This window comes from Choloepus didactylus, chromosome 17 (assembly GCF_015220235.1).
Source record: "Choloepus didactylus isolate mChoDid1 chromosome 17, mChoDid1.pri, whole genome shotgun sequence".
Classification (NCBI taxonomy): Eukaryota; Metazoa; Chordata; class Mammalia; order Pilosa; family Megalonychidae; genus Choloepus; species Choloepus didactylus.
The window spans coordinates 55,240,322-55,253,776 of record NC_051323.1 but is presented as its reverse complement, the minus strand read 5'-3'; the positions used below and the strand labels follow the sequence as shown (position 1 = coordinate 55,253,776).

Below are 13,455 nucleotides of genomic sequence, written 5' to 3'. Positions count from 1 at the left end.
GTTTACTTATATACGTTTTTGTTACCTTTTAGTCAATATAAAAAATACTTTTTAATGTTCAAGGCACTCCAATAAATTAAAATTTATATTATGTTAGACACAAAACGAGAATTTTCAAGATAAGGAAAACTTATCTAGGAAAGAGCCATTCTTTCCTATATTAAATATTCTCCTTCATTCCTCTCCAATACCAAAAAGCTAGCTGTCAATAAAAGTGACTACTCTAGAACAAAAAATTTTCAAGGCCAACTTACTAATAAATAAACCAACAATCAAAGGATGCAAAATATTTGGAATTGCACAACTGAGGTCCTAGAACCCAGACAGGCTTCCCCTGTAAAAGTAAAGTTGATAGTTCATAAAGTTACAGGCCAGTGAAGGAAACCAAAAGAAAGTCTGAAGGGTCTCAGACAACAGAAAAAATATCCAGAATAAATACTCAAAATTCATTCATTCCTTCAAGAAATATTTATTGAGCACTTACTATATGCAATGCCAGTAAAAAGAGGAAAAGTCCCTGCCTTCATGACATTTATGTTCTAGAGAGAAGGGGCTGAGTTGACCCAAAAAAACAAATGAATAGCAGGAGTACCTACTATTTTTTTATAGAGTAGTAAGAAAAAGTATCTCTGAAAAGAAGTGAAGGCGACGGAAGACCAGCCCAGACAGAGGGGACACTAAGTGCAAAGGTCTTGCGGTGGGAGCATAACAGCATGCACGAAGACCACGGGGAGGCCAGTGTGGCTGGAGAAGGAAGAGAGAGAAAGCAGTAGGAGAAGTCAGAAGGGTAAAAAGAGCCAGATCATGTAGTACCTTATACAGGATTGTAAAAACCTGTCTTCTATTCCAAGTGAAAGTCTGAAACAGATGAGGCATGTGGTCTGGCTCTGCAAATCCTCTGTAAGGGTACAGGGATGGAAGCACACTGACCAATTAGGAAGCTGGTGTGATAAATCCAGATGAGACAACGGTAGTAACAAATGGAGAAGATGAGAAGTAACTGAACTTTAGATATATTTTGTGGATAGAACTAAGCAAATATGCTAAAGAATATCATGTGAAGTTTGAGAAGAGAGAAGTCAAGAATGATTCTAAGGTTTTTACCTTTTTTTTTTTTAAAGGAGGTAATTAACATGAACTAAGAGTCAGTTGTCATCCAGTTATAAGATGTGTGAATTTGAAGGTAATTAAAATTAAAACCTGGACACAGATTATTAGACCACCCACAAGTAGTATACAGACTTTATTGAAAGCATTTTTGCGTTAGTCTCATTCCTGATTCCATTTAGTTTCTCCATAATTGTTTTATTCAATTATGATTTTTTTTAAGAGAAGTTGTGGGTTTACAGAAAAATCAAAGATAAAATACAGAGTCCCCACATACTACCCTATTATTAACACCTTGCATTAGTATAGTACATTTGCTGCAAATGATGAAAGAACATTTTTATAATTATGCTGTAACTACAGCCCATGTTTTACTCCAAGGCTCACCATTTGTGTTGTACCGTCCCACAGATATTTTCTTAATTTTTATTCTAGTAAAATATATACATCCTAAAATTCCCCTTTTTAACCACATTCAAATATATATTTCAGTACAGTTAATTACATTCACAATGTTTGCTGCCATCACAACCAAAACTTTTACATAATTCCAAATAGAAACTCTGTACAATTTAAACATTTACTCCCCATTCACCACTCCACCCTGACCCTGGTCACCTCTATTCTACTTTCGGACTCCATAAATTTGCTTATTCTAACTGTTTCATGTCAGTGAGAACATCCAGTATTTATCCTTTTGTGTCTGGCTTATTTCACTCAGCATGATGTCTTTAAGGTTCACCCATGTTGTCAAATGTATCAGAAATTCATTTCTATTTAGGCTGAGTAATGTTCATTGTGTGTATATGCCACATTTCGCTTATCCACTCATTGGGTGATGGACATGGTGTTTTCATTTTCATTCACTTCAAGGTACTTCCTAATTTCCCTTGTGATTTCTTCTTTGACCCATTGGTTGTTTAAGAGTTCACTGTTTTCTACAACAAAGCTCCTAGAGCTAGTAAATGAATTCAGCAAAGAGGCAGGGTACAAGATCAATAACCAAAACCAGTAGTATTTCTATACAGAAGCAATAAACGATTGGAAGATGAAATCAGGAAAAAAATTCCATTTGCAAAAACAATTAAAAGAATCAAATATCTAGGAAAAAATTTAACCAAAGACATAAAGGACTTCTACACAGAAAACTAAAAAACATTGCTAAAAGAAATTAAAGAAGATCTAAATAAATGGAAGACATTCCATGTACATGGATTAGAAGACTAAATATCATTAAGACGTCAATTCTACCCAAAGCAATTTGTAGATTCAATGCAATCCCAATCAAAATTCTAACAACCTTCTTTGCAGAAATGAAAAAGCCAATCAACAAATTTATAGAGAAGGCTAAGGGCCTTGAACAGCTAAAGCCATCTTGAAAAAGAAAAATGAAGTTGAAGGACTCACATTTCCCAATCTTAAAACATATTACAAACCCACAGTAATCAAAACAACATAGTATTGGCACAAGGATAGACATATAGACCAATGGAACAGAATGGAGAGCTCAGAAATCAACCTTCACACTTACGGCCAACAGATTTCTGACAAAGGGGCAAAGACTACTCAATCGAGAAAGAACAGTCTCTTCAACAAATGGTGCAGGGAAAACTGGATCTCAATTTGCAATAAAAAAAAAAAAAACAAAACAAAAAAACAGAGGACCCCTACCTCACATCATATACAAAAATCAACTAAAAATGGATCAAAGACCTAAAATATAAGAGCTAGAACAATCAAATTCCTAGAAGAAAATGTAGGGAAGCATCTTTAGGACCTTGTGTTAGGCAATGGTTTCTTAGACTTTATACATCAAACACAAGCAACAAAAGAAAAAACAGATAAACAGGATCTCATTAGAATGAAAAACTTTTGATCCTTAAAGGACTTATGGAAGTAAAACAACAACCTACACAATGGGAGAAATATTTGGAAACTACATATCCAATAAAGGACTAATATCCAGAATATACTAAAAAATCCTGCAACTTAACAAAAAAAGACAAACAATCCAATTTTAAAATGGGCAAAAGATTTGAACAGACAACTCTCCAAAGAAGATATACAAATGGCCAGAAAGCACATGAAAAGATGCTCAGCATCATATCCATCAGGGAAATGCAAATTAAAACCACAATGGGATACCATTTCATACCCATTAGAATGGCAGCTAAAAAAAAAAGAAAAAAAATGGAAAATAAGTGTTGGAGAGGATACGGAGAAATAGGAACACTCACTCATTGCTGATGGCAATGTAAAATGGAGAAGTCACTGTGGAAGACAGTTTGGCGGTTCCTCAGAAGGTCAAGGATAGAACTACCATAGGACCTGGCAATTCCACTACTAAGTATATACCCAAAAGACTTGAAAGAGGGGCCTGAACAGATATTTGCACACCGATGTTCACAGCAGCATTATTCATAATTGCCAAAAGATGGAAACAACCCAAGTGCCCATCAACCAATGAAGAGATAGATAAAATGTGATATACACACGCAATGGAATATTATTCAGCCATAAAAAGAAATGAAGTCCTGATACATGCGACAACATGGATGACCTTGAAGATATCATGTTGAGGGAAATAAGCCAGACACCAAAGGACAAATATTGTATGATCTCACTGATATGAAACAATTAGAATAAGCAAACTCACAGGATTAGAATACTGAATAGTTACTAGAGGATTGGGGTGGGGGGAGGAAAAGGGATCAGGAATGGGAAGTTAAGACTTAAAATGTACAGGGTTCCTGTTTGGAATGATGGAAGTGTTTTGGTAATGCATGGTGGTGATGGTAGCACAATAATAAGAGTGCAATTAACAGCACTGAAACATATATCTAAATGTGAATAAAAGGGGAAATAGTAGATTGTATATATGGTAACAGAATAAAAATTTTTAAAAAAATGGAACATTACACAAACAATGAACTCTAAGTTAAACCATGGATTTTAATTAATTTTTAAAATCTGCTATGATAATTGTAACAAATGTTCCACACCAATGGGCCATTTTGAGACCCTCTGCATTTCTTTCTGTATATATTTTTCATACATTTTCTTTGTGGTTACCATTGAGCTAAAATTCAACATCCTAAATCTCAAACAATCACATTTGATTTGATACCAACTTAACTTCAATAGCATACCCCTTCATCCTATACCCCTTCATCCCCCATAGATTTCTCATCGGTTTTTATACATTTACATTTTGAATCTGTAAGAAGAAAAAAGTAGCATTACATACCAAAAAATACAACAGAACTGGTGTTCACAATGACCTATGTAGTTATGCGTAACAGAGACGACTATTTCTTTATGTTTCTTTGATCTACTGACTAGGGTCCTTTCCTTTCAATCTGAAGAACTCTAATGCTTAGCATTTCTTGTAGGGATGGACTAGTGATGAAGAACTTCCTCAGCTTTCGTCCATTTGGGAATATCTTAATCTCTCCCTCATTTTTGAAAGATATCTCATCAGATACAAAATTCTTTGGTTGGCAATTATGTTCTTTCAGCACTTTAAATATTATGTCCTACTGTCTTCTTGCCTACGTGGTATCACATAACAAATCAACATTTAATCTGACCAAGACTCCCATGAATATAATATGTTGCTTTTCTCTTGCAACATTCAAAGCTCTCTCCTTGTCGATTGCATTCACGTTTGACTACTATCTGTCTGGGTATGTTTCTCTTCAAGTTTATACTGTTGGTGGTTTTCTGGGTTTCTTGGATTTCATATACACTCTTTTTCTAGGTTTGGGAAGTTTTCTGCCATTATTTCTTTGAAAATTCCTTCTACCCCTTTCTTTATTCTCCTTTTGGGACTCCCATAATGCATATATTGGTACACTTGATGGTGTGCCACGGGTCTTTTGAGCTGTTTTCACTTTTTACAATTCTTTTTTCTTTCTGCTCCTCAGCAAGTCTCATTTCAATTGTCTTGTCTTTGAGTTCACTAATTCTTTCTTCTGCCAGCTCCAATCTGTTGTTGAAATCCTGTAGGAAATATTTCATTTCAGTTATTGTGGTCTTCAACTCCAGTAGTTCTGTTTGGTTCCCTTTTAAAATTTCTATATCTTTATTGAGATTCTCATATTGTTATTTCTTTGTTGTTGTTGTTTGATATCTTTTAGTTCTTTCTCTGTATTTTCTTTCATTGCCTTGAGCATACTGAGGATCATTTTTTTAAATTCAGTTTTATTGAGAAATATTCACATACCATACAATCATCCATGGTATACAATCAACTGTTCACAGTACCATCGTATAGTTGTGCATTCATCACCCCAATCTATTTTTGAACATTTTCCTTATACCAAAAAGAATCAGAATAAAAAATTTAAAAAAGTAAAAAATAAAAACACCAAGATAAACCCCCCCCATCCCACCCTACTCTTCATTTAGGTTTTGATCCCCACGTTTCTACTCATCCATCCATACACTGGATAAAGGGAGTGCAATCCACAGGGTTTTCACAATCACAGTGTCAACCCATTGTAAGCTACACTGTTATACAATCACCTTTAAGAGTCAAGGCTACTGGGTTGGAGTTTGGTAGTTTCAGGTATTTACTTCTAGCTATTCCAATACATTAAAACCTCAAAAATGTCATCTATATACTGTGTAAGAATGTCCACCAGAGTGACCTCTCGACTCCATTTGAAATCTCTCAGCCACTGAAGCTCCATTTCATTTCATTTCGCATCCCCCTCTTGGTCAAGAAGATGTTCTCAATTCCACGATGCCAGGTCCAGATTCATCCCTGGGAGTCAGAGAGGATCATTTTTTAAAGTGTTTGTCCAGTAAGTCCATAGTCTGGTCTTTTTTGTTGATGTTTTTCTGTAATTTTATCCAGGTCCTTTGGATAGTGGATGGACCAGAGTTTCTGTTTCTTTGTCTTATAATCTTTGCTGCACATTGTACATTTTAATATTTAAAGTGTTAACTCTCTAGTTATGACAGAGATTTCCTTAAGTGTCAGGAGCCAACAAAATCAAACAAACCAAATCAAAAGACTTTCATAGTCTTTGCAAATTGGCTCTGTGTTGGCTGGTGTTTTCCTTCAGGGTTCAGCCTTTCTATCAAGATCAATCTGAGACAAAGATGACGTGCAGGGTCCCTGTGTTTTCTGAGCCTGGGACTTGTCCTGGGCTTGTGCTTGATAGTGACCTTATGAATTTTCCCATTTACAAGAATTCAAATACCCTCCATACTCCCAATGAAATAGACTTTCTCCCTCTCCTGGGTGCTCTTTTGCATGACTTAAAGTAGGTATGCCTTTGCCCCAGGTTGCTTGAACTCAATTGTTTCTTATGCTGCTTTAGCTGTGCCAAGCTGCTTGTGCCTGAAAGGCAAATTCTGGGAGGGCAAGCCCAAAAGGAGTTTCCTAGATCAATCATTCAGGCCGCCTCCCAGTTGACTGACACCCATATACAGATACCTCAGTATGCCCATAGGGGCTACTCCACTCTCAATGGAACAGTGTCAAGGACCCACAATGGGAGTGCAGGCTGGTTCCACATCATGCTGTGGAGGGGGCAGAGAAGGGGTCAGCAGAGGCACCAGGAACTTCTCCTGCAGCTTTTAAAGCTGCATTTTCTTGATTCTGCACTTGTCCAGTTATTGCAGTCCTGGAACTGTTTTCTATAGTTCTGAGGAATGGTACTGTCTTTAAGACCACTCTTCCACCTTTGCCTATGGAGGACTGGAACAAGAGCAGCCCTCAGAGCTGGACCCCAGCTCCAGCTGTGGTCAGCCTCCGACCATACCCCTGTGGATTTTGGAGGACTACGTCTTCATATGCCACTCTAGCACCAGCAAGCTGCATCAGGAGCCAGGGGCTGCAGACCCCACTGCTGCCTGCCACAATGCTGGGATCAGGGGATGGCAGCTGCTGCAGGGAGGATGAAATTCACCAGTATTTACCACAATTTACCAGCCTCTTCCTCCACTCTTCCTGGGATGCTACACAGTGTTCCACAGTCTCCCAAGCTTCAAAATAGTTGATTCAGACAGTCCTACCAGTTCAATAGCCATTTTGTGGTGGGACTGATTCCTGGAGTTTTACTCCACAATCCCAACTCTAAGATTTTTAACCTGAGCAACTAGAAGGATGAAATGGTCATTTCCTTTTTTCTTTTTAAACAGTTTTATTCACGTACTATACAATTCACCCAAAGAGTACAATCAATAGCTCTCGGTATAATCACAGAGTTTGCATTCACCACCACAATCAACTTGAAAACATTCTCATTGCTCTGAAAAAAAAAAATCCATATCCCTTTTACCCCCCTATTATTGACACTTAGCATTGGAAGTGGCCATTTTCTGACATGGAGAACACTGGGGAAAGAGCAAGTTTAGGAGGAGAAATCAAGAATTTGATTTTGCTAATTTGGATGTGTTAACTTTGAGATGTCATTTAGATATCCAAGTGAAAGAGGCATTTGGATATCTAGCAGTCATTAGTGTACAGATGGTAATCAAAATCATGAGATTAGATGATACCACTGAAGGAATAAATGTAGCTAGAAAAGAGGGCCCAGAAATGAGGAAAAGCCTTCAAAAGAGAAAGAGAAGTAGCCAGTGAGATAGGAGGAGAACTAAAAGCAAATGGTATCTTGGGAAGCCACATATAGGAAGAACTGTCAACACTAATGATAATCTATTTTTAAATTTGAGTGGAAGATGTACAAATGTTCATTTTTTGGTGCATGATAACTTGGATATGTCTTGTATACTCTTATATTTATCAATTTCATAACAAAATAAAAAATATTTTTAAAAATATTCTAAGTGTTCAAAGGAGGCGGATCAACTGTCAAAATCAACTGATTGGTCAACTAAGACATTGTACTGACCATTAGTTTGGCAATTTAGAGATGACAGATGGCTGGATAAGGGCTGTTTTAATGTTGTGAAGGTGACAAATGCTCATTTGGAGGAGGTTTAAGAGAAAACAAAGACTTCTAGTTAAAGATTGCAAATGAATCCATTAATGTAATCCATACATTAACTCTGACCTCCAGAAACCCCACTAAAATCATATCAAAGGGCAATAACAAGAACAACAACAAAATGTACATATCCACAGGGCAAAGAGAACTGAAAACAATCAATCCAAAATATGAAAGCCATATATCACTAGTACGGAAAACTAAGCAGAGACCCAACTTAAAACACAGAGAGGCTAATGGCTCACGTTTTTTTTTAATAGTCTAGCTGTATCTCGAGGTAGGAGTGAAGGTGGGCAAAGAAAGGGAGTTATGGTTGAAAGCCTTGCTTAAGAAGCATTAATACTCCCATATCTGTCTCCTCCATTCTGGAAAACGACTGAAGGATTTTTCACTGGAAAGAGTAAACCAACATGTCTCTGGATCAGTGGGGCTCAGGTACAGATGTGGGCTAGGGGAAATGCACCAAAAACTGGGAGAATAAGTAAAAGGTTACATACTCAATGCTGAGGTCCCCAGACTGCTCCCACAATCCCCAGAACCTAGGCAGCTAACAATATATCCTTCAGACAGTAAAGTAGAAAACACTCTTCTGGGGAATGACCACTTCACAAGATAATAAATTATTCATGAGATAATAATGTCAGCGGTTCCTCAAGGAACTAGATCACCCTAAATTGAAGCCCAGTTAACAAATGTTACCCTGTCCTGAATATTACTTACTACTCACTCTTAACTGTGAGCAGACAGCCAAAAATCACCAAATATTTGAGGAAAGCAACAAATTTTAAAGAAAAAGAATATAATGCAGACAATAAAAAGCAATTTGAATAAAACCAACTATGCAGAAAGAAAACTTTACAAAAAAGTATATTATTAACTCTTCAGAGATAAGTGAAGTTATTAAATTCATGAAAAATAAATTAATAAAAACAGGATCCTATTTTTAAAAGAACATTCAGAGGGAAAAAAGGCTTTTAGAGACAAAAACCTCAAAAGAAAGACTGAAAGACAAAGTTGAGGAAATTTCCCAGAATAGAGAACAAAAAGACAAATAGATGGAAAACATGGGAGAAGAAAGAGAAGAAAGCTAGAGGAACAGATCAGTAGGTCCACTATCCCCCCCCCCCCGCCCAAAAAAAAGAGGGGACGAAATTAAAGAAATAATTTGAGAAAGTTTCTGACAACTGAAGAGCATGAATTTCCATCTTGAAGAAGCCTAGCACAATGAGTGAAAACAGACCGATAATGATATACTTCACAGTGGAATTTCATACCCACCACTGAGCACAAAGAGAAGATTCTACAAGATTCCAGAAAAAAAAAAATATGCAAAGAATTAACAATCAAAATATGATCAGGGGAAGCATAACACCCCACTCGTTAAGTATGGGCTGCATATTTAGTGACTTTCTTCCAAAAATACAGTATGGAAAGGTGGGGGGAGATAATTTTATAGTAGAGAAAACAAACAAATACTATCTCAGTAGGGTGTTCAAGGTCAACATCAACACTAGTTAGTAATGGTGACAGGATGTACCCTTCATAATATACAATGAAAACGGTAGTTTCTCAGTGATCTTCCTGCCCCAAACCTATTAAATCCAGTCTAATCATGAGAAAAAATATCAGACAAATTCAGTGGAAGGACAGTCTACAAAATAACTAACCATTATCCCTCAAAACTGTTACTGTCATCTAAAACAAGGAAAGTCTAAGAAACTATAACCAAGGGGAGCCAAAGGAGACATAATGACTAACTATTATGTGGTATCCTAAATGGGATACCGGAAAAAGGACATTAGGTAAAGACTAAGGAAATTTGAAAAACATGTACTTTAATTAATAATAACGCATCAATATAGGTTTATTAGTTACGAAAATTTACCATACCAAGGTAAGACAATAATAGGGGAATCTTGGTACGGGGTATATAGAACTTCTTTGTACTATCTTCTCAATTTCTCTATAAATTTAAAACTGTTCTAAAAAATAAAGTTTATTTGAAAAGAAAAAAAGTATCAGGACTCCCAACAGCAGCACTGGAAGCTACAAGGCAATGGAGAAATGCCATCAAAATTCTGAGAAATCACTCTGAGAAAAGAAAAATAATTTCTAACCCAAAATTCTATATGCTGCCATACTTTTTTTTTAACTTAATCTAAAAATTAAAAAACAACATTTGAAACAAAACGAATAAGAAAAACAAATAATCTAAAATAACTACATTGCTTCTAATAAGTTCCTATGATACCCCAAGAAATATAACAAACTATGACCAAAGGAATAAGAAAAACAAATAATCTAAAATAACTACATTGCTTCCAACATACCTTCAATTACGATATGAGAATAAAGAGTTTCAAACATACCAGGTCTCAAAAAATTTACCTTCTACTTGCCCTTTTTCAGGAAGCTACTACAGGATGTGTAAGAGAAAAAACTAACAAAGAAAAATATATAAGGTCAAGCTAACAGGTGATCTAAAGCAAAGGAAAGGCAAAAGGAATCTCTAGGACGACTGTGAAGGGGTATCCTAGAATGACCACCGTACACCAGGTGGAGAGAGCCTTGCCCAAACTGGAGTGGGTCAGAAGACTGCAGCAGAGAGTTCTTTACAATACAAGATCTTGAGGAGGAAGATAATCAGAGCACGTTACATGACTTAACTGTGAAGTCTTTACATAGAATAATGTAAACAATGAACAGTGATCTAACCAAAATTAATATACAATTATAATGAGAGAATGAGTAAAAGAACGCATGAACATGTGGTGGAACAGGGATGTGAGAGCATTAAATCCTCTTTTTGAATAGTGGGAAGTCAATAAGTGTGCCAGTTTGAATGTACTGTGTTCCCCAAACACCATTATCTTTGATGTAATCTTGTGTGGGCAGACATTATCAGTTTTGATTAGATTTCTTTGAGTGTTTCTTTGGAGATGCGCCCCACCCAGCTGTGGGTGATGACTCTAACTGGATAATTTCCATCAGTGTTGGCCCGCCCATTGGGTGGGCCTTGATCAGTGGAGCCATATAAATGAGCTGATGGGCAGAGGGAACTCAGTGCAGCTGTGAGTGATGTTTTGAAGAGGCGTTACAGCCAAGAGGGACACTTTGAAGAAAGCACAGGAGCTGCAAATGAGAGACAGCTGAAAGAGGGCCATTGAAAGCAGACTCTTGCTCCAGAGAAGCTAAGAGAGGACAAATACCCCATGTGCAACTAAGAGTGACATTTTTGGGGAACTGCAGCCTAGAGAGGAATATCTTGGGAGAAAGCCATTCTGAAACCGGAACTTTGGAGCAGACGCTGGCCACGTGCCTTCCCACCTAACAAAGGTTTTCTGGACACCACTGGCCATCCTCCAGTGAAGGTACCCGATTGCTGATGTGTTACCTTGGACACTTTATGGCCTTAAGACTGTAACTGTGTAACCAAATAAACCTCCTTTTATAAAAGCCAATCCATCTCCGGTGTTTTGCATCTCAGCAGCATTAGCAAACTAGAATAAGTAATGCCTAAAATTAAAAAAATAACAATATAATCACTTTATTAAAAGAATGCAGCTAGATAATTTAAAAATCAGCTATAAGAATTGAATGATTTGCTTCTAAGAAGAGGATAGGAGGTGGGAGGAGAGGCAGGGGACTAACTTTTGGAACAAGCTTGTAAAACTATTTGACTGTTTCATCTATATATGTGTATAATTTTGGTTAAGCACTAAATTTTTATAGAAGAGTGGGAATGGGAGGGGATTAAGTGATAATGGCAAACATAGCCACTCTTCTGAGGATTTTCACTATAAAGAACAGAGAAATGGAGCATTAGCTAAAAGGGAATATGAAAATCAAGAAACAGGTTTTGTTTACTGTTTTAGTTCTTAAAGGTGTGAGTTAATACAGCATGTTTATGTATTGAAGGGACTGCTTCAATTCAGAGGGGAAAACTAATGATGTAAAAGTTCAAACATGGGCAAAACTAATCGATTTAGTGAGAAGTCAGGATTGTGATTACCTTTAGGAGTGGAAGGTAGTGATTGGGAAGGAGCTTCTGTATTGCTGATAACATTCTTTTTCTTGATTTGACTGGTAGTTATATGGATATGACTGAACTGGAGACATGATTGTGCACTTTTGTGTATATATGCTACCCTTAGAAGTTTAAAGGTTTACAAAAATTGACAATGAAGGAGAGAAAAATGAGGATGGAATCTGATTAAAAATGGAGAGGGTGGCCTTCAATAGGAGCCGACAGTTCATCCATAGTAACAGATGGAAAGCAGAGAATGAATAGAGGTGGTGATGGGAGCATGTGAAAGTTCTCTGTAGTTAGTATTTTCTCAATGAAATAGGAAGCGAAGGCCTCAGTTGAGAAAGGGGAATGCAGAAGGAGGTACTGGAGAACTAAGGAGAAAAGTACATGTAAAACACTTTTCTAGAGACTAGGGAACAGTATCGTAGGATTGCTAGATAGCACTGAAGGACCACTTGAAGTTGGTGATGATGAATTTAAGGTGACACCAATCACACAGTCATGTTTTTCTACAGTCACATTCAGCTACTAGGTAGAGACATGGAATAGGCATGGAGCTAGATTTAACCAAAGTTTGGGTTTTGCCACAGATCAGAAAAGGGATAGACTAGAAATTCTCATTACAGTTAAGTGACCCACAAACATTTCAAAACATAACATGTATTTCCTTACAAATTATCAGCAGATAATACTCTTTATTATGTTAACCCAATTGGAAAGAAAGCAGTACCATACCTTGTTGGCAGCAACCACGACTTTATCAAGAAAGCGCAGCCATTCAAAGATAAAAACTGGTCTCTTTGCTTCAGTGATTTGAGCCAAAGCTTCTTCATTTAGCAGCAAACTGTGGGCTAACTCCATTACTGGTGAAGTTTTAAATTCACACCTTAAATTAACACATAAAAAAATACAGGATTTTTAAATGTTAAAAGTCGAGTTTAATGAATGCAACCATTAAGAAACGAACACATGGCTTTACTTTGTCAGTTCATTTGGGGAAAACTTACACAACTTCTTTGAAGCAAAACCTAAGAAACTAATTTTAAATACCTGACCATTACACCTTACAACTGTCAAGGTCTTCAAAAATAAGGAAGGATATTTAAGCCCTCGTCCCTAAACCCTATGTCCTAATGTTAAAGGACAAAGGAATATACAAAAACAAAAACAAAACAAAGTTGTGTTTGGTAAGGAAGACTGAATAATGGAACTGAAAGAAAATTAAAATAAATATTGCAAATAAGGTATTATTTCAGAAGAACCATGCATAGCAAAACACATTAACCCATTTCATAAATTAAAAAACCCGAAGCTCCAACATCAAACTGCCAGGCCTGACAACCGTTCTCCCTTTTT

General features: G+C 36.7%; 1 protein-coding gene across 3 annotated transcripts in view; it reads right to left on the bottom strand.

Annotated features, from left to right (window-relative positions):
• Positions 1-13,455, bottom strand: part of HEATR5B (HEAT repeat containing 5B) — a 133,319-nt gene that overhangs the window by 119,314 nt on the left and 550 nt on the right. For all 3 annotated transcript variants that reach the window (XM_037807072.1, XM_037807074.1, XM_037807073.1), the window contains exon 2: positions 12,835-12,985. In XM_037807072.1, coding sequence (XP_037663000.1) covers positions 12,835-12,960 — 126 coding nt within the window. In that variant the 5' untranslated portion in view covers positions 12,961-12,985. The remainder of the gene's footprint in view (positions 1-12,834; positions 12,986-13,455) is intronic.